General features: G+C 41.3%; 1 protein-coding gene across 2 annotated transcripts in view; it reads right to left on the bottom strand.

The window, feature by feature from the left end:
- The window catches only part of FYB1 (FYN binding protein 1), a 154003-nt gene that overhangs the window by 92093 nt on the left and 40681 nt on the right, over window positions 1–21229 (bottom strand). For both annotated transcript variants that reach the window (XM_043599529.1, XM_043599537.1), the window contains exon 2: window positions 1986–3147. In XM_043599529.1, the coding sequence (XP_043455464.1) occupies window positions 1986–3147 (1162 nt within the window). The remainder of the gene's footprint in view (window positions 1–1985; window positions 3148–21229) is intronic.

Raw genomic sequence — 21229 nt, 5'->3', positions numbered from 1 at the left:
AAAAATGCGAATGCTTTAAAGGGGTGTTACCCACAATTTAAAGTTAGGAATCTGCTTGCTTTATCCTGACACTAACCTGAGGTCAGTTCAAATCAAGAAGGACTGAGTTTTGATTTGCGAAAAAGGTGGATGAGGAGGGAACTGCCTCACTTTTGGAGGATACTATATTCCAAGGGATCTGAGTTAGAGGTGGGATACATTATAGGAGGAATTAGAGTCTAAATTGTGTTGTGGGCACTTGAGCAGTAGGGAGGCAGGTCAGCGTGGGGGAAAGGGAGAAAAGAAAGCAAGGACCCACTCTGCCTACTGGGCAGTTTGGCCTCGGTCCCTTGGAACTTTATCGCACTGGTGGTCAGCTCAATACTGACCAATACTGACAGTCCCTTGCCGGGATTGTAGAGCAGTGGACTCCATCAGCATTTCAACAGCATGACACAAGACAACTGGTTACCACCTCAAACCTGGGAGTTGAGTGGAAATAAAGATGGAGAACATGGAATAAAACGCCTAAGGATTTCTACTTAACATCACTAAGTTTCCCTGGTTTGATGTTAGAGGTTAGACGGAGGTTATGATAGCTAATTTTTTTTTTTTAATTTTATCTGAGGCACAGAAGAACTAAGGGAAGTCAGAGGGGATCTTTTAGAAATTGTCACAAAAATAATGTTTCTGAGTTATGGACCAGTATTAAAATGAGAAGGTGACAGATGAGGAGGACACAAACGTGACAAGGCTGAATCCTTCTAGAAGATGGATAATCATGGCGTCATTTCAAATGTGCTTTCTACAGGATAGATTAATGGGGGATTTGATCACTAATCTGTTGATCAACAGCAAGATATTGATGTGAGGAAGATGATAGACTGCAAGATGCTTCTGCAGAACCGAAAAAGAAAAACATACTTATACTTAGAACTGCTTTAATTAGGCCATATTTTTGTAAGGAAGAAAATATGTCTGATAGTGGTGTGGTCACTATTCCACAAGCATCCTTTCTCCACCTTCCCCAATAATAAACAATAGTTGCACATTATTGGCCTAAAATATTAATCATTTCAGGTATAAGTGAGCTTCCATTGTCACTCTGCAGGGTTACAATGACGTGGGAAGTCAGGCCATTCAGCATCAAGTTTTAGCACGTGCCATAGGATTGTAACATCTCCGGAAGAAAATTAAGCTATTTACCCCGAAGGAGACTAAAGTGTCCCTTTGGCTTATCCTAGTTAGGTACTACTTTAGGAATCAGCAAAGTTCAGAAAGATTTGTGTCGAGAAATAGAAAACAGCTGAACTACAAAACAAAGTGGCATTTCCTGAGCCCTGTTTCCTCTCTTATTTGAATATTGGGCTTAGGAAACGCATGATGACATTTTGGACATTTAAGATCACTTGGAAGCGGTTTTCTCAAGCTCTGTACTATTGACACTGGGCTGGCTATTTTGCTGGGGCAGGCTGCCCTACGTGGTCCCAGATGTGTCGCAGCCACTCCGGCCTCTATCTGCTACCTGCCAGTAGCAACCTCCGGTAGTGACAATCACAACTGCCTCAAGACATTGCCAAATGTTCCCGGGCATCAGAATTGACCCAGTCTGAAAACCATCAACCGAAAGGTTTGCTCATCTTTCTGTCTAACTCTTTTGTGGCAGTAAGGGGAACACACCTTAGCCTCATCCAACAGAAATGAAACCCAGCTAAGGAAGTAAATGAAAGCAAAACCACTTATCGATCAAGTGGATATATTTCCCTTCCCACCCCAAAAGCGGCCCACCAAGGCACTTGCTCACAGAACTAAGGATTTTTGCCTCTCACACCTCCCATACTGAAGCAAAAAAAAAAAAAAAAAAAAAAATGCCAAAGAAAGGTCACCACATGCCAGGAGTCCCGGTGATGGAATCATTCCTTGTTATAATTTTTTTCCCCAGAAGGTAAAACACCCTCTGCTGTACAACAAAACTTGTTAAATAGCGAACGAGAAAAAGAACTCACTGTTTCCAGAAGCGGCTTTGCGGAATCTTGTCAGGTCAACATTTGGGGGTCTGCTGGGCTTTGGTGGCGGTGGGCCCAGGGTGAACAGGGGAGGCAGGGGCTTCTGCCTAGGGGTGGCTGAATTCTTGTCTCCCTTTTCCTTCTCCTGACTTTGGCCCCATGGCCCTGCCCCTGTCAGCTTAGAAGGCGTCTTAGGGAACTTGGCAGGAGGAGCCCCAGAGGCCGGGTCCTCCTGATTCATTTTGCTCAGGAAGACGTTCTTAGCAGCATCTATCTTCCTATCTTCTTTTTTCTCCTCAGCATTTTTGGAGAGGCCTGGGCTTCCTCTGTTCACGGCAGGTTTCAGAACCACGCCAGGGAAAGGTGAACTTGACGTCTCTCCTCCCTGGTCTTTATTTTCTTCGTCATGCCTTGTTGGTTTTAAAGGGGTCATTTTGGACTTGGCTCCAAGGGGGGTCGGGAGGCCTTTCTGTACAGACGCGTTCTTGGTGGTGTTCTCATCTTCGTGGCTGTCATCACTACTCAGGGATGGCTTCTGGCCAAAGATGGGCTTGGTTAAGAGGGGCTTGGGGTCGTGGTCTTGGGAGGCTGACCCAAACTTGCCTTTAACCCCAGCCAACTTGGGGAACACTTGCTTCTGCTCAGTTTCCTGGGCTGGGGGATTAGAGCCCGGCTTGGGGCCTGGTGGCTTTAGGTCGTGGTCTTCGTTTACATTGTGAAGCAAAGGCTTATTCCCATGGGGCCGGGGAAACACAGGTTTGGAATCTTCCTTGGGCACATTGATGGGCTTGGGGCCTACAGGTTTTGGAAATCCCACTTTTACCTCAGGGTCTCTGGTGGCTGAGTTTGCCGGTGGTCCAAATCTTTGGCCCACTCCCGTAGGCTTTAGAAACGGGGGCTTGGGCTCCTTGTCAGGCTTCTCCTCAGATGAAGGTTTCACTGCCAAAGGTGGCTTTGGGGACCCAAACCTAGGTACGTTGCTAGGTCCCGCAGGAGGGCTGGCACTTCCTTGGTTGTTGAATAGGTTCTTTTTAGCTTGTACTCCTGAAGGTGAGCTTTGCCCCGCGACTTTGAAGGGGCGGCTGTTGACAGAGACCTCCTCCGTGGGGTTGCCCCCCGTGTTAAACTTCGCCATGAGGGACTTCACATCTGCTTTTGTGTCCTACAAGCACAGGGAACAAAAACTAACTGAGAGCCAGAAGTCTCACTTGCACAATTTAAAATACTACACTCTAAAGGGCTTCCTGGTTTGAGGCTTGCAGCGTCCCTGATTGGTTAGGGAGACATTGTAACACTTATCTTCCTCTATGGCAAAATAATCTGTGAGAGTTTCTTGAAGGGGAGGGCTGTTGCTGTGCATAGAGTGTTTTGTTTTGTTTTGTTTTGCTTGTCTTAGACTGACTGGTCTATTTCTGTTTAAGTTACAACTTACCTTTTGTCTTTCTCCAGCTCTCCTGTTGGATTTCTTCTAAAACTTGGTGTGTTTCTCCTTAGTTTTACTTGACAAAATATGGAAGTGACTAATAAGGGACTTCTTCCATATTTTACAGTCGGGCCTCTTAAACAGAAACTGCACTTGAAAAAGTGAAAATAAGTTCTTCTATAAATCCAGCTGGCACGCTTTCTACGCACGGCCATGTTTAACATCTCTGTGGTTTGCAAGAGGACTTCTGGTCCCATCCACGTTTAAGGTGTTATCTGCTTGAGAACTGAGATGTGGCAGAAAAGCTCACTCATTTGGATAAGTAAATAGTAAGTGAGTTTTTCTACTTATTTGTAAATACTGAGTGCTGCTGATTCAATTGGAACGAGACTAGCAGGCAGAATGTGATCACCTCCCAAGCTGGTCCTCTCTTGGGAACCCACGGGGAAGGTGACCAGCAAGCAGTAGAGACTGGCTGGGAAGTCTCACATCCAGCCTTGTCGTTTCTCCAGTCTCCTCTCTTCTAGAAGGACATTTAACACTCCCTCTTAGAAGGCCTGCTGCACAGTTTCTGTCCTTGTCTAGAATTAGGATATTACTCAGTAAAGACAACAAATAGTTACCCTTCTCTGAATATAATCCCATGTAGTCTGGAAAAATTCATGGTTTGTTTGCTCTTTCTTTCCAAAGCAAGGATTTGACATTTTCTAGTTGTTCTAGAAATATTTGAAAATCTGAAGCATCAAAAAAAATCACTGAAGATACACCTGTGGCCGTGACAGTTTCCATTTTTGTGCTTTAATATTCACCTAGAAGATGTTTTATTTCTCTCCACTACCACCTATCTGGCCACATGTCCAAATACATCTCACTTTTCAATGCCCTACTCCATACCACAAAACCAGATCATGGGCTCAATATATGGAAACTATTATTAGAAATATTATTAGAAAAATTGGGAAACTATTATTAGAAATATTAGAAATAAAATAGAAAAATTATTAGAAATATTGAGCCTGGGTGGCTCAGTCGGTTGGGCGGCCGACTTCAGCTCAGGTCATGATCTCCCGGTCTGTGAGTTCGAGCCCCATGTCGGGTTCTGTGCTGACAGCTCAGAGCCTGGAGCCTGTTTCAGATTCTGTGTCTCCCTCTCTCTGACCCTCCCCTGTTCATGCTCTGTCTCTCTCTGTCTCAAAAATAAATAAACGTTAAAAAAAAAGAGAGAGAAATATTGGGGCGCCTGGGTGGCTCAGTCCGTTAAGCGTCTGACTTCGGCTCAGGTCATGATCTCGCGGTCCGTGAGTTCGAGCCCCGCGTCGGACTCTGTGCTGACAGCTCAGAGCCTGGAGCCTGTTTCAGATTCTGTGTCTCCCTCTTTCTCTGACCCTCCCTTGTTGATGCTCTCTCTCTCTCTGTCTCAAAAATAAATAAACGTTAAAAACAAAATTAAAAAAAAAAAAAGAAATATTAAGTAGCCTATTCAAGGGCTCACAGCCAGGAACTGTGAGCACAGGAATGCAAACTCAGGTGTATCTAGGGATCTGAAGTCCAGAAATGGTCTCATTCCTTCTTGTATCCCCACAACACGTGGGCTGGGGTCTGACACCTTCAGGCTTCTAATGCATATTCGGGGAAATAAGGGTTGGCAATGAGCTGAATGAATACTGCGACTTGCAATTTAAAAGAAGTGGTGCCCTCAGCTGGAGTTTTTCTTTGTTCCAAACCACAATGCATGTGTGGTTGCAGGATGGGGGAAGGGAACCTAGGTGCTAGGAGGAGAAAAGCAGATGAGAACACCATTTTTCAGTTTGAATTTGCTCCTTTAACTTACTACCCTGTCTTCAAGTTGCTGAGAACATCTTGTTTTTTACGTTGTCTACCTTGACCACTCTTTTTGTCCCCATATCTTCCAATCCTCAAACAATCCCTGAAGGCTGTAGGCAGGAAGACAGCAGGACTAGGGTGAGTTGGGGTGCTGGGGGATAGAATGGGAGAAGATGGGTCCTTCCCTGTGTCCTCCCAAGGAGATCACGGCTGCAGAGACTTCAAACCCTAACACAAGATGCATACAGAAGTATTAACACAAAAACGTGCTCCCCATCTGTAAGAAAGTTGGACTCCTTTATTCTGAACTCATTTTATATTTTGCAATGTATATTCTAGATCTATAATTTATTCTAGATTTATAACAAGAAGCTACATTGCAGAGTGGTTAATAGCACAGACTGGGGAGCCAGACTGCCTGGGTTTGAATCTTACCAGCTGTTGAACTTAGGGCTGGGGACATAAGGTCTCTGGGCCTTAGTTTGCTCAGTTCTATCATAGGAATAACAATGCAGCTTCATGGGGCTATTAAGTCGATTAAGCTAATAACTGTAAGTGTGCTTGTAACATCAGAGGGTCTCCTAGTTTTATACCGCAAGGGAAGCCTTAGGAATCATCTAGTCCTCTTCTCTCACTGCACTGGAGAGGAAAGAGCAACTAAAAGATTACGGCAATATCGTACTTAGTGATCGCAACTGCATATCTTGGGTTTCATGGGGGAAAACCCATGAAACAAACAAACCCATTGTCAAACTCCACGTCCTGGTTTTACAGTAGAAAATATGGAAGTGGTTGATTCAGAACTGGAACTTAAGTCTCTTAGCTGCTAGCCCAGACCCAGGAGGCCATGCAACATCATGGTTAATAACCCAGGCTCTAGGATTATTGACTTGGGTTCAAATCTTGATTTTGTCAATTACTGGGCATGTGACCTAACAAGTTACTTAACCTCTCTGAGACTCAGTTTTCTTCCTCTGTAAAATGATAATAATAACTCTCCGTTTTTCACAGGGTTTTGTTTTTAAATCAAGATTAAATGGATGAATGCATGTAACATTCTTAGATCAAGAATTACCTGTACTGCACAGCCAATGATTGTTTGCCAACCTTATTTTTAAAAAAAAATTTTTTTTCAACGTTTATTTATTTTTGGGACAGAGAGAGACAGAGCATGAATGGGGGAGGGGCAGAGAGAGAGGGAGACACAGAATCGGAAACAGGCTCCAGGCTCTGAGCCATCAGCCCAGAGCCTGACGCGGGGTTCGAACTCACGGACCGCGAGATCATGACCTGGCTGAAGTCGGACGCTTAACCAACTGCGCCACCCAGGTGCCCCCAACCTTATTTTTTATAATTCACTAGTCATATGATATCATTTTCTCCAGGTGATCAAATTCTGAAGTTATAATAGTTCACATTATGGTTTTTTAAAAAGAATTCTTTTTAATGTTTATTTCTGAGAGAGAAAGAGAGGTAGAGAGAGTGAGCAAGCACAAGTGGGGAAGGAGCAGAGAGCGAGGGAGAGACAGAATCTGAAGCAGGCTCCAGGCTCTGAGTTGTCAGCACAGAGCCTGACGCGGGGCTTAAACTCATGAACTGCAAGATCATGACCTGAGCTGAAGTTGGACGCTTAACCAACTGAGCCACCCAGGCACCGCAGTTAATGTTATGTTTTAATTTAATTTAATTGTATTTATTTTATTTGCTTTGAATTTTAAAATGTGAGTGTAGTTGACACATATTACATTAGTTTCTGGTGAACAACATAGTGCTTTGACAAGTTTATACATTATGCTATATTATGTTCTTTTTTAAATGTTATTTTTATTTTTTTTTTTTTAGAGAGAGAAAGCGCATGTGTGTGCATGTGTGTGAAAGGGGGAGGGGCAGAGAGAGAGGGAGAGAGAACCCCAAGCAGGCTCCACCGTCAGCTTAGAGCCTGGTGTGGGGCTCAATCCCATGACTGTGAGATAATACGAGAGACATTATCAAGAGTCGATTGCTCAACAGACTGAGCCACCCAGGAGCCCCATATGTTACATTATGTTGTAATTTTAAATCAATGTGACTGAAACACACATACTGCTGGATAACATAATGGAGTTACTGTGTTGGAGTTTGGTTTACCCACACTCTGAAACTTTTCACTGAATGTTGAAAGATAGAGAAAGAAATAGTAGTAAGTTCTTACATAGGATGGACACTTTGAAGAAACAGGAACTGCTAATAAATCTGGCAAATCAGTAGCCCAAACTCTACAACTATTTAATCACTTATTCTGACTGCTTAGCTTTAGGAGTTGTTTGATCATTATCATTGTTTTAAGTTTATTAGAGAAGATTTTCAACATCCAGATTTGCCCTTAATCTTAACAATAATAGCTAGATTTCTTGCATAATGGTAAGGATAGAAAGGTAAAAATGATAAAAAAATTTTTTTGACATTCTTTCATCCTGATTTCATTGCCTCACCAGAGGTAACCACTGTTCTCAGGGTCTTATGTATATTTCTAAGCTGTGCATATGCAATTATACACACACACACACACACACACACACACACACACACACACATTCTTCCTGTCCCCACTTTTTGCACAAGTGGAAACCCTTGCTTTGCAGTTTGCTTTTTTCCAGAACTGATAGTTGCTACATACGAGCCCAGCTGGATATATCACAAGCAACCATTCTGATTGCTTGGTACCTGTACAATTCCAGTGGTTAAATATTTTCAATATTATCTCTGTCATCTTCCCTTACAGTTGATCCACATCAGTGCATATTATTGGCACAATTTTTTAAAATAGGTTTTTATTTTATTTTATTTTTAGAACAGTTTTAGATTTACAAAAGCACTGAGAAGATGGTACAGGGAGTTGCGTCTGGTTTCCCTTATTAACACTTTACATTAGTTTGCAGAACCTTTTTAACTTTTAATGATTTAAAGATTGGGCCCTACTTATTCCTAAGAAGAGGTATTTAAAATCTGGAAGACCTTTTGAGTTCAGGATATTTTAAGTAAATCAAACATTTCATCTCAAATTACTCAAATTTCTTTTCCAAAGTCATTTGAAGCAATTCATTATGATTTCCCTCTGTGCCTACATTTCCATCTACTTATATAATGTTTAGTACAAACAACTCCCATCTCTTGCTCTATAATCACACAGATTTAACTGTAGAAATGCTCTTGATAGAAATGAATTTCCTTTAGCCCCCATATATTTTTCCCTTCCTCAGAATTGTGTATCTTCACTGGCATAAACTTACCACGCTTTCCACAACCCCCAGGGAGGAGGCTGTGAGTGAAAATGCATTTACTACACCCGCTGCATTGCTAGTTAACAACTCCAGATTCCAGAAAATCTTTCTTTGCTTTTAGCAACTTATGTGAAGGTAATGGATCAAGTACATACTTAAACAAAGGCTGAGATGACATTTAGGACAGGCATCAAGAAACTGAACACATTAAGAAAATGTTCCCCTTTGTAGCTAGTTTGTCTACGTATTTTCGTATCAAAAATTAAAAACACTTTATCACTGTTGATGATAACAGGGTTTTGCTTAGTTTGGGATTTATTTTTATAGTACTCATACTTTTAAACATATCTTGGATATTAGGTGAATCCAGTGGTTCTCAATGAGAAACATTTTTGGCAATGTCTGGCAAAATCTTTGACTGAGATGACTGACCAAGGGAGTGTTTTTGGCTTCCAGTAAGTAGAAGCCAGAGATACTGCTGAACATCCTACAATGCACAGGACAGCCCCTCAACAAAGAATTATCAGTCCAAATAGTGCTGCGGCTGAGAAGCCCTGAATTAATCTATCACTCCTGGATTATTGAAAACACTTTACCAGAAAGTCTGCTTTTGATTTTGGTAATAGAATATAATCTAATGCCTATAAATACCTGTGTGAAAACGAAATAATACAAAAAGCTGTTGCTAGAGATTGTTTTCAAAGTTCCATGTCTTTGAAAGTGTCATCTTTGTAAAGTTTCATTTATAAAGCACACAAAAGATAAAACAGCCATGAATCATGGGGAACTAATGAATTTAAAATAATTGAAGCCTGATTTTACCTCAAGATGTGTTTGTGTCATTTTTGAAATTTTTTTTAGTGTTTATTTATTTTTGAAGGAGAGAGACTGAGTGTAAGTGGGGGAGGAGCAGAGAGATAGACACAGAATCCAAAGCAGGCTCCAGGCTCTGAGCTGTCAGCACAGAGCCCGATGTGGGGCTTGAACTCAGGAACCACGAGATCATGACCTGAGCCAGAGTCGGACGCTTAGCAATCGACTTTTCTTTTTAAAGAAAAAAAGTCACTCCTCTTTTCTTTTTAAAGAGACTTAATCTTCTATACTCAGTGAACTTGGAAAAGGGAATTGCTTTAATCTGAAAACAAACTTTCTTAAAACTATTTATTGTCAGAGATTACTTAATAAAACCACTCTACTTGCTATTAGTTGTAAAGACAGAGTTAATAGAAGTTGGTTGAAAATACAGTACTTGTTACAACTTCTCACAAGATGATAGATGGCAGGTTGGGCACTAGAGACAGTGAAACTGCAATACGCCTTTTTCATCCCCATTAACACTTTCTAAATATTGAGGTACCTAGTGGATTCTAACTTAAGTACACACTGTGTCTACTCTTCTTCCCCAGTGAGTTGTAAGAGCAGGGAACTGTTTTTATTTTTCTTCCTCGAAAACAGCCCCCCTCTGCCACCACTCACCCAAACAAGACCTCCCTAATGCCTGGCACATTTCTTTCCATAATATCTATCACACATACTGGCTGATGGGCTGAGTTTACTTGAATTTCACCATGATTGAGCCCACACATGATAGCTGGGGACATGATTTCCTTAGCTTCTTGAAGGGTGTTGAGCCCCTCTCATGAATCTGTTTTTAAGAGCTCTCTGTCTCACAGAGTCTCTACCTCATTGTGAATGGGCCATGATGGATTCCAGTTGGCTGAGCCTCTGAGGTTGGAGGAGCACCAGGCCCCTCTTCAACAGGATGTGGGAACATGCTCCTCACCACAAATTGAGTTCTCGGGGCAAGCTCAGGCTCTGCAGAATGGGCAAGGGCACAGGTAGGAGGAGCTGATGGCGGAAGCGGTGGGGGAGCCCTCACAGGACTGTCGGTGGCTTGTAAAGGTGAAGATGGAGCTGCAGACAAGCGCGGCAGCCAGCCTCCTGCTGTGAGGCGTAAAGGAGGAAGAAGAAAACACCTGGCACGAGTGGGGTCTCTCTGGGAGCTGTGTTGCTTGGATCCCCTCAACACAGGTGAACTTGGCCATTTCGCTTCAGGAGGCTGGCCTAAGTACCTTAGCAGAAAACCTCTGCATCATTATTCCCCCTTGTATTACCTCAGGCACCTGTTCTGGATCCTTTCCTTGTTCCTACTGTGTTCTCTCTTCTAGAGGGAATTGAAGTAGAGGAAACAAGATAGTTCAGCAGCAAGTAAAGCTCAGCCAGTGATGGCCCACTTTCCAAATTCTGTGTCACCTTGGACTCTCAAGGTATATTGATGCTTTAGGCTTTTATGTACCTTCTGTATTTAAAATCGGGCTTGAAAATCACCATCTTTCTACAGAGTAGAGCCTTCAAACCTTTCTGGTTATCCTACCAAATAGCTCCTGCACCAACACGGTTCTGACTTTGTCACGGCTTCTGATGCCTTAAGCAAAATGGATCAGGAACTTCACTGTGACTTCTTACATGTTTCTGAAGTTTGTTCTGCTACAAGTTGTTGACTCCTTGATGCTAATGGAATGGTGACAGGATGTAGAGAATACGAAGTCAGATGTTGGTGGTAGGGAACGACAAACAGCCCCCAAACCGTTTATTTTTGTTAGCCCATTTTGCATAGCTTATATAGAAAATGTAACTTACATTTGCTTACTGTATAATTCACTCAGCCTGAGTTAACTAAATATATCAATTAGAGGATAGTCTCTGAGGAATTTACATTTTGGCTAACAAACTTGTAGGTAATTGAAGTGTTTTCATAGATGTCTTACTAGCGGCTTATTTGGATCTTAAGACAATATTTACGTACACTCCATTATGTGACAGAAGTTCTTTCATTTTTCCTGTGCCTCCAACTCTGTCATCCCAAAGAGATCTTAATTTCATTTACTATTTCTAGTGGTTATTCTATTTTTATATATATGTAGTACACACCAGCAAAATAAAACTTACTTTGCTAAAAACATACGAGATCTAAAATAAAAACGCTTGATGGCTGAGAAAGATGCTGTTTGACCTGGGAAAAAAATAACATAGAAATGTTCTGCTTCCTTTTTTCTCAGTCTCCATGTTCCCTGCAGCACAGACACAAACACATAGACACACATAGACACGGGAGCCTGGGCCGTGAGTTCTCTCTCTGCACTTGACAAGAAGTTAGAAACCGAAAGTGTATGGTCTACATGGAGTGGGCTGGGGTAGGGAGATGAGGCCATCTATGGGGTTTTCTAGAGACTTCCTTCCCAGCATGTGAAAGTCCTGTGAGAAGAAATCGGCTCAGAAGAGGAAGGTGTTGACAAGTTAATCAAGACCGGTTACAGTAAAGGATCCAGAGTGTGAATGGAGGAGAGTGAACCTAGCCATTAGAAGTGAAGGATTATGAAAGATTCCACAAACAGAAAGGGAAAATTTGAAACCCCACTCTACAGAACATGGCGGTATGAAGCCCTCCCTTCGTGTCCCCCTTTGCATTCCTGCTCTGTCTCTCCTTTTGAACTTTGAAAATAATGCATTCAGTATTTAGTAATCAGGATTTAACAGTGCGTTCACCTCACACCTCTTGCCTCGCTTCTCCTCTCCCATAAGTCACAGTAACAAGACTGTGTCATGAGATGAGCAACTTCTCTCACCTTTGTCACCACGGGACTTGTTAGAGCAGGTTGCACCCTTTCAAATTAAAATCGTGCTGTTCTCAATTTCAGACTTTTCATGGTGTATATCTTGCTCTTAACACCAGCTACCCTCTTTCCCTTGGTCCCTCATCTTTCCAAGGTGCTTCATGGCTTCCACTGCTCTGGGCTTTCACTTATCCATTCCTTCATACATTCCTTCATTTTCTTCTGAGAGAACTGATGACTCCTTGCTAATGTGCCAGTAGTTGTTGGATGTAGCACATGGCCACCATCTAGTTTAAAATTTGTGCTTATTAAGATTACTCATTTCAGGGTCCAAATGCCCTCAACACCCCCCCCCCCCCCAAACTATGTACACTTGCGTGATTAGCAAAAATTTCTAGAGTTTGGCATTTTATATCTGTTCTAATTCTATTAGACCTAATAATCACATTTTAAAACAAAATTTTACATACAATATCTTATTTGATCCTCTCAAAGCTTGATTTATTCCTATTGTCAGAGAAGGAAAAACCAAGCTCCAGCACATGGTAGAAAAGAGAACTAAACCTAGGTTTTCTGACTCTAAATCCCATGTTTGCCTAAATACATCAGAGGAATCATGACTTTCTTTCCTTCTTGTATGGTTACAAGTTTGAGTTTGAATCCTCAGCTCACATAGAAGACAAATTTCCCATTCTGATCCAAAACGTCTTCCACCTAACCTTAATGATTTACCTTCTGCCCAAGAACCCTTCATTATGGCAGGTGGTGTGTTAGTACTTGTTCTACCCATGGTCGCGACCATAGCAGATCTGAGATGAGCAAGGAGACAAAGCAAGACAGGGGATATGGGGCCTGAGGCCAAGACATCCTGCTGGACTTTGCAACATCACAGGCAATCTGAAAAGGGTGAGAGAAGACAAAACAAACAACGCTGCTGGCTTTATTTTTGATGTTTGGTCTCCGTGAGTGTCACATCAGGGTGGGATGTTTACTTGGATGACCTATTAGGTCTCTTTTCTCCCCAAACAACTGCCCCCTAGAGTCAGTGACATGAATAATCCAATCGGCAGTTCAGGGGCCTGGGGCACCATTCGGTTCATCCATTGTCCCCCTGGGATGGTGTTTGTTATTCATCTGGCTGCAGAAGGAAGTTGAAGGGTGTGAACTGATCTAGCTAGGGAAGGAGGCTATGATTTGGGAAGGCCCAAGGCAAAAATCAGATTGATAGCAATGAATTCATATAAAATAACTCCTTTTGTCTGGATAAAAAACAATGTATATATATATACACACACACACACACACACATTGCTTTATATATATATATATATATATATATATATATATATATATACACACATATATACACACACACACACATACATACTGTTAACATCGATGGTTCAAAGAACAGAAATAAAAAATTAAACATACCAAAATCCCTTCTTGTTTTTATGATTTTTAAAATTCTGTGGTTTTCCTAAAGAATGAAAATACGACAGAGAAAGTCACCTATTATTTTAAAATAAAGATATCCTTTAATTAAAATATTTAACCACATGAGCTATTTCTTCACACCCATTAGGATGGCTATTATAAAAAAAAAAAAACCCACCAGAAAATAACAAATGTTGGCAAGAAATGTGGAGAAATTGAGCTCTTGTGCATTGCTGGTGAAAATATAAAATGGTGAAGCCACTGTGGAAAACACCATGCTGATTCTTCAATCCAGCAATTCCACTCAAATAAGTGAAAATGGGGACTTGCACAGATATTTGTACACCCATGTTCATAGCAGCGTTGTTCACAGAAGTCAAAAGGGGGAAGCCATCCAAGTGTCAACGGTGGAGGAATGGATGAAGAAAGAGTGTTATATGCACACAATGGAATGTTATTCAGTCTGAAAAAGGAAGAAACTCTTTAGTCCTACAACATGGATGAGCCTTGAGGACATTACGTTAAGTGAAATAAGCTAATCATAAAAAGAAAAATATTGTATGACTCCACTTATCTGAGGTACGTAGAGTAGTCAAATTCATAAAGAGTGTAAGTAGGATAGTGATGTTCGGGGGCTGAGGGTAGGAGGTGATGGGGAATTAGTGTTTAATGGGCATAGAATTTAGTTGGGGAAAATGAAAACATTCTGGAGATGGATGGTGTTAATGGCCATACTATAGTGTGAAAGTACTTATGACCATGGAATTGTACACACTTAAAAATGGTTAAAATGGCAAATTTTATGTTGTGTATATTTTACCACAAAAAAGTGGTGTAAATAGTTGAGTAGTATCTGAAAGATTATTAAATTAAATGAAAACTCTTTGTAAATGATACAATTGTTTTGATATTTTTCCACAGTGGGATATTTTCTTTCTTTTTACCCTAGTTTTAGTAATTGGAAGAGGAAAATGAACGTGACTCGAAGTGGAGGAGAAAATGATCTTTCAACAAGATCAAGCTTTTTGAAGACATTCTACTGTCCGGATGAAATTTTGTTTGATTGAGAATATTTTTTCAAAACTTTTAAGACGTTTTAAATGACTTACATATAAATGTGGCAAAAATGTCACAAAGGACCAATGTCAGATCTCTAATATAAATAAAAACAATAAAAAATTACTTGAGTGGTATAAGCACACCTCACTGACTAAAGTTATTTTTGTAACTGATGGGTTAAATAAACAGAGGTGTTTTGGATGGTCTCCTCTGACACGGGACAGGGAAAGTTAGAAGCACAGGGCATGGTACAATCACCTTGGGAGATTTTTTTCAAGCAGCTCATGGTATATGACCCATCCTATCCTGCTGTGCTCATCTAAGGGTTTCTTTATGCATAAGACAATCACCAGCCCTGCCAACCATGAGGACAAATGGGAGCATGTGGCATGTTGGGATACCAAAGTGATTATAAACACTAATGAACTATCAGAAAGAGAAATTAAGAAAACAAACCCATCTGCAATAAAATATCTAGGAATAAGTTTAATCAAGGAGGTGAAAGTTCTTTATATTAGAAACTAAAAGACAGTAATGAGAGACTGAAGAACACAAATAAATGGAAAGGTATTCTGTGTTCATGAATTGGAAGAATCATTATCATTAAAGTGTCCATACTACTCACAGCAATATACAGATTCAATAAAATCCCTATAAAAATTGCAATGGCATTTTTCACAGAAATAGAACAAACAATCCGAAAATTTGTATGGAACCATAAAAAAAAAAAATAACCAAAGCTATTTTGAGAAAGGACAAAACTGGAGGCATCATGCTACCTGACTTCAAACTGTATTACAAAGCTATAGTAATGAAAACAGTAGGTATTGGCATAAAAACAGACACACAGATCAATGGAACAGAATAGAGAGCACAGAAATAAACCCATGCATGTATAGTCAATGAATTTATGACCAAGGAATCAAGAATATACAACAGGGAAAAGGTAGTCTTTTCCATAAATAGTGCTGGGAAAATTGGACAGTCACATGCGAAAGAATGACACTAGACCACTATCTTACACCATACATGAAAATTAACTCAAAACGGATTAAAGACTTGAATGTAACACCTGAAACCATAAAACTCCTACAAGCAAACAAGCAAACCAATTCTAAAAATGTGCAGAAGACATGAATAGACATTTTACCAAAGAAGATATACAGATGGCCAACAGACACATGAAAAGATGCTCAGCATCACTCATCATCAGGGAAATGCAAATCAAAAGCACGATGAGATATCAGCTCACACCTGTCAGAATGTCTATTACAAAAAAGAAAACAAGAGATAACAAATACTGGCATGGAGGTGGAGAGAAGGGAACCTTTGTCCAGTCTTGGTGGGAATGCAAACTGGTGCAGCCATTATGGAAAATAGTATGGAGTTTCCTCAAAAAATTAAAAATAGAATTACTATATAGTTCAACAATTATAGTTGAACTGACTTAGCCACCCAGGAGCCCCTAATTAAGGATCATCTGATGAGATCATCCTATATTATCCAGGTGGCACTGAATCCAGGAACAAGTGTTCTTATAAAATACGGAAGGGAGAAAGATAAGAGGAGGAGAAGGCCATGTGAAGACAAAGACCGATTGGAGTGATAGAGCCACAAGCCAGATAATGCCTGGACCCACCAGAAGCTGAAAGAGGCCAGGAATAGATACACCCCCAGGGCCTTTGGAGGGAGCATGGCCTGGTTTACAGCTTGATTTCAGAATTCTGGCTTCCAGAACTGTGAGAGAATACATTTCTGTTGTTGTAAGCCATCTAGTTTGTGATAATTTGTTGCAGGAGCCACAGGAAACTGATATGCCCACCTTCACAAAAGTCCAATACGCTTTGTGCTGTTTTTCTATGAATATCCAAGTGCCTAAATGGATGAAGCTCAGGATGAAGGCCAGAAAGTCTTTTTGCATGATAACCTTGTCTGGGCCACCATACGTTATCACCCTAGAGCAGGCATTCCTGCTGGGGTTGTCCCTGACTTGGAAAGACAGAGTGGGGAATCAGTTACATGTTGCACGTGAGCTTTTGTGTCATTTAACCTGCTCTTGGAAGCAAGATCTGACCAACATCCAGGGCGCGGACTCAGCAATATTATTAATAAATCATACATTGAATTTATATAGCGAATGGTTTTACTTGTTTCTTGTTCAAGTAAGGAGGCCAGTTAGCAGAAGTAGAAGAACAGGACAAGCCCTGAACTCTCCATATCTATGAGAGAAACCCTCTACTAGCTTCTGATCAGGTAATTTCAGCTTCTAAAATTTCTCATGGGATTTTCATCTCTTCTCAAACACATACATATTTGGTTTATTCCTAGTGGCTGATACAGAGACGATTCCAACATCCACTTCTCTTCACTCAGCAACTATAGAAATACATGCCTGGGACATATTGCCCCTGGGCTTTGACAAAAAGAGAGATTAAAATGGGCTAAGTGCTTGCACTTAACTTTTAGACCACTAGGTGTCAGTGTGACTGCTCGATGGGACCGCCATAACGTTCAAGAGTGAATTTCCCCTAGAAACAACTTTATTGAGCTCCGAAGTCCAAAGAAGGGGCCTATGGGATGTGGGCAGGAGCTGTGGAGCATTTGAAGCTCCTGGTAGTTAAGTGGATGGAAGTGACAAGCAGGCAGCATGAATTTGAGTCTTGTAAATAATTCCCCTAGAGAAATGGAATCCTTCCCAGACTTTTGTTTCTAAAACAGAAGGCTGACTTCTCCCAGGATGTCTCTCGAATACACTGCAATGCCTTTGATATTCGTGATAACTTTTAGTGGAGGATTTTTAAAGATGTGGTTTTACTCGAAAGAATGATGTCTTCCTCTTGCCCCTCACCTGTAACATTAATTTCTGGGTTATTATCATATTTGAAGTTTATTCCTTGCCTCCTATATGCACATGTTTTGGTCTACATAAAACCTCTCCTGACAGGTCTTGCAGCATGGACAGAAAAGCACAGCCATGACTTTGCCTTGTGTTCATAAACCTATCTGTTTTTACACATGGAATAATCTCTACCTAATGCCAAACTGCTTTAAGTGGCAAATATTAACAATCTACTATTACATATTAGTAAACAATAACTTTATATAATTTTATACTTACAACAGCTCACTGAGGTAAGTACTACTTTTGTCTTCATTTTTTAGAGGAAACTGAGGCACAGAGTGGTTAAGTGGCTCACCCAAAGTCACATAGCTGGTAGGAGGCAGAGTAAGAGGCCCATGCTCTTCTGTGAAATACCTCATCATAACTCTCATGAAAAGGATGGGAAAAGGCCTTATGAATTCTTCAGAAGAGGCAGAAACTCATATGAGAGGGCCAAAGTCTCCAACTGAATTTTGTTTTTAGTTACTGTCACTTTGAAAGATCTCCTCAGATCATTTGTAGTCCTTTGTCATCCTTTGTCCCTGTTTGCCAGGACTCCTTCTGAGATGGCAGGGTTGATGGCGGCCTAGCTTCCTTTCCCTGGTCTGTGTAGAAATTTCACACGAGTGCCCACCCCCTGCCAGATCTTAAGGTTGAGGGGAAATTGAAATTTGCTCCTCCTCATCAAAAGAACGAGCACACACTTGTTAGGAGCCAGGGTGAACTAAATCGTCTGTGCCCAATAGGACCAAGTTTCTTGTTCTGTTGTAAGACTTCGTTTAAGAGCAGCTGAACCAGAGGCTGGAACAGGAACATGTGAGAGGCCCTATTCAGTTACGAAACAGCAAGTGACAGACACATTTTTATCTGCTTAGCACCCTCTGGCCACAACGAGGCTGTGTTTTAGTGTCTGATGAACACCTCTTTGGCTATTTTCCAGCAGAATGTGTCTTTCTCTTAGTTATTTCAGCTATCACAGTTGATACTGCCAAAATTTGGAGATGGCACCAAATCCTGCTGTAAAAACTCACAAATTTATTTGAAAGAAGCGGTTACCTGACTCCTGCAGAATGAGGTGGGGGGGATGGCCTCATGTGGCTCATCTACCTGGGGCCAGGGGCTGCGCCCCCTCACTTTGGGCTGTTGTGTCTGCTCAGCATGCAGAGTCTGAGGACTGTGGAACTTTCTGATGCCTGGCAGGGTGATGTCCAGGGGAATGCTTGAGTGATCCACCCCTCCCTCCCCCCACTAGGCTGACCGAGTCAAGAAAAGTTCTTTTATGTCCTCAGGATATTGAGTAAGAAGGGGGAGAATAAGGGGAACTAAAAACTGTCTGTTCAGCCTGGACGCTTCTGCTGACATTCCCACCAAGCATATGACAGTTTTAAGGACAAATTCAGAACGAGGTTCTCCGGCCCGCCACTCTGGCATGCAAGGGGAGGAGCCAGAAGGCTGTGGTTCTGGAACCTGTTACACACCTGGGGCTGCCCTCCTGCAGGAGGGGTCAGAGAGAGGGCTGTCGATTAGGGAGGTCCACTCTGAGCCATGGAAGATTTGGGACTTAACTTCATCTGCAACTGGGAGATGAAATGAGTGCTCGGCTCTATGAGCTGATGGGGGTGCATGTGGCGGAAAGCCCAGTGGTTTCACTCTTTTCTGCTGTTGGTTAAACTTTCCTTCAAACTCTGGAACGACTGGAGTATTCAAGTCACAATCTCTGTTGAGAGACTACCATTGGGACTAAGTGGGATTTTAACAAATTGCGGTTGTTAAATTAACCTCCTTGCCTTCTTTCCATCCATCCATCCATCCATCCATCCATCCATCAGTTGTAAACATTAAGCACCTACTGTATGGGCCAAGCACTATACTGAGACTAGAAAAGTGAACAAGACAAGATTCTTCTTAGTGTTTATAATCTTGTAGCAGTCGCATCAGAGATGGTCACTTCCCTCCCCGTCTGGTTTCCTCCCCTTCCACGGCAGGGGATTGTAAACCATGGCCCATGTGCCAGCTCTGGCCTATGGCTTGTTTTGTATAAGCTAAGCTAAGAATGGATTTTTACATTTATAAAGAGTTAAAAAAAAAACAACAACCCAGAATCTAAAAAGAACAACACATGACAAAGGCTGTATGCAGCCTAAAATATTTACTATCTGGCCCTTTGCAGAAAAAAATTTGCCAACGCCTATTTTATGGCAAGAGAATTCTTGCATTTTTATCCAGGCATATGACTACACAGAAGAAAACATTTTCTAGCCCCTCTTGCCACTAGATGTGGTCATATGACTAAGATTTGGCCAATGGGATCAAAGTAGAAGAGATTTATGTAGCTCCTGGATAGTACCCTTAACCTAGCACACTTTCCCCTTCCTGCTGGCTGCAATGCTGTGGGGGCCTGAGCCGCTGCGGCTCACTGAAGAGGAAGGAGAGCAATGCTCTAGGGGTGGCAGAGCCAGAAGGGGGCCTGGGTCCTGACATCAGGGGGCAACTCTACTGTCCTGGGATTTTGCCGGATGAGAGAGGGAAAGACAGAAAGAGAAGAAATATTAAGGTTTCAAAGTCAGTCTTATGTTTTTTTTCTTGCCCACCAACCTCCCTCTGATGCCAAAGATACCACAAAACAATAACTCCCCAAACCCAGAACATGCCCTGCCTTCGTGAAATGCATCTCCTCTCTTCACATTTACCTGGTAAACTCCTGTGCGAGCCCCAAAGCCCAGTGGAGATGTCATCTCCATTTGAACTCAGTCCCTTAAGACTTGGCAGGATGTCCTTGCTCTGGCTTCTGAGGTATCTTTCAGTTTTTGGAGACAAGTCTGTCTCTCTCACTAGACCTTGAGCTTTTTAAGGGTGGGGGCTGTGGCTGGTCTTTGATCCATAGTTCCTAGTACAGTGCCTGGCACACAGAGGCACTTTATAAACATTGTTGAGTGAATTAATTTATTACGGGCCAAGGGAGGCTTCGTAGTTTGTGGGGTAGTTACTTTTTTTATGCATGTGTCCCAGGAAAAGGTGAACCCAGCAATTTACACCTCTGTGAGATAGAAATAAATTTTGCTCTAAAATAGGGGAGAAGAAATGTACACATTTACAAAGATCATATTTAAAAATTTAAGTATTTAAATTGAATGGTAGCTATGCTCATTGGTAGTGTCTGAAAGGTTTGGAGATTTAATAAAAATAAGTAAAACACTATGAGGTGAGTTTGGTAACATAATGAAATGTTCCTGAAATAAATGAAAAGTGTAGATACTTACCTGAATCTATCTTATATTGAGTTGATCTTATTATTACATAATAATAAACAATTTTTCTCTATTTTTATAATTCCTCACAAAGGAAGAAATATGCAATAATTTATTATTTGATAAAACCATGATAATGATGATACAAATTCCATTGGGCTCTCCCCATGCCCCTCGATGTTATGTGGCTTATAATCAGAACATGCAAAAGTGAAAGCATTTTTTCTGGCCTAAGCCTGTTTTACTGGGTGCTCTGGATACACGCAACGATTTTTGTGAAGCAGCAAATTAATGTAAGATTTTTAAGTCACTGTATAGCAGCAGTATTTTTCCCCTTCATTTAAAGGAAAGAATACAAAATATGAGAGGTATATTTTTCTTCACATATAATCCTTCTTGAGATGGTGCTACCAGAGGATGGAGTTGGAAAGAACTACTTGCATTGTATTTTTAAAGGGAAACAATAGTGTAATATTGCGTTATTATTCAAACACCTAC

Source organism: Prionailurus bengalensis, chromosome A1 (genome assembly GCF_016509475.1).
Source record: "Prionailurus bengalensis isolate Pbe53 chromosome A1, Fcat_Pben_1.1_paternal_pri, whole genome shotgun sequence".
Classification (NCBI taxonomy): Eukaryota; Metazoa; Chordata; class Mammalia; order Carnivora; family Felidae; genus Prionailurus; species Prionailurus bengalensis.
Note: the sequence above shows the minus strand (reverse complement) of the source record. Positions and strands in the feature narration are given on the sequence as shown.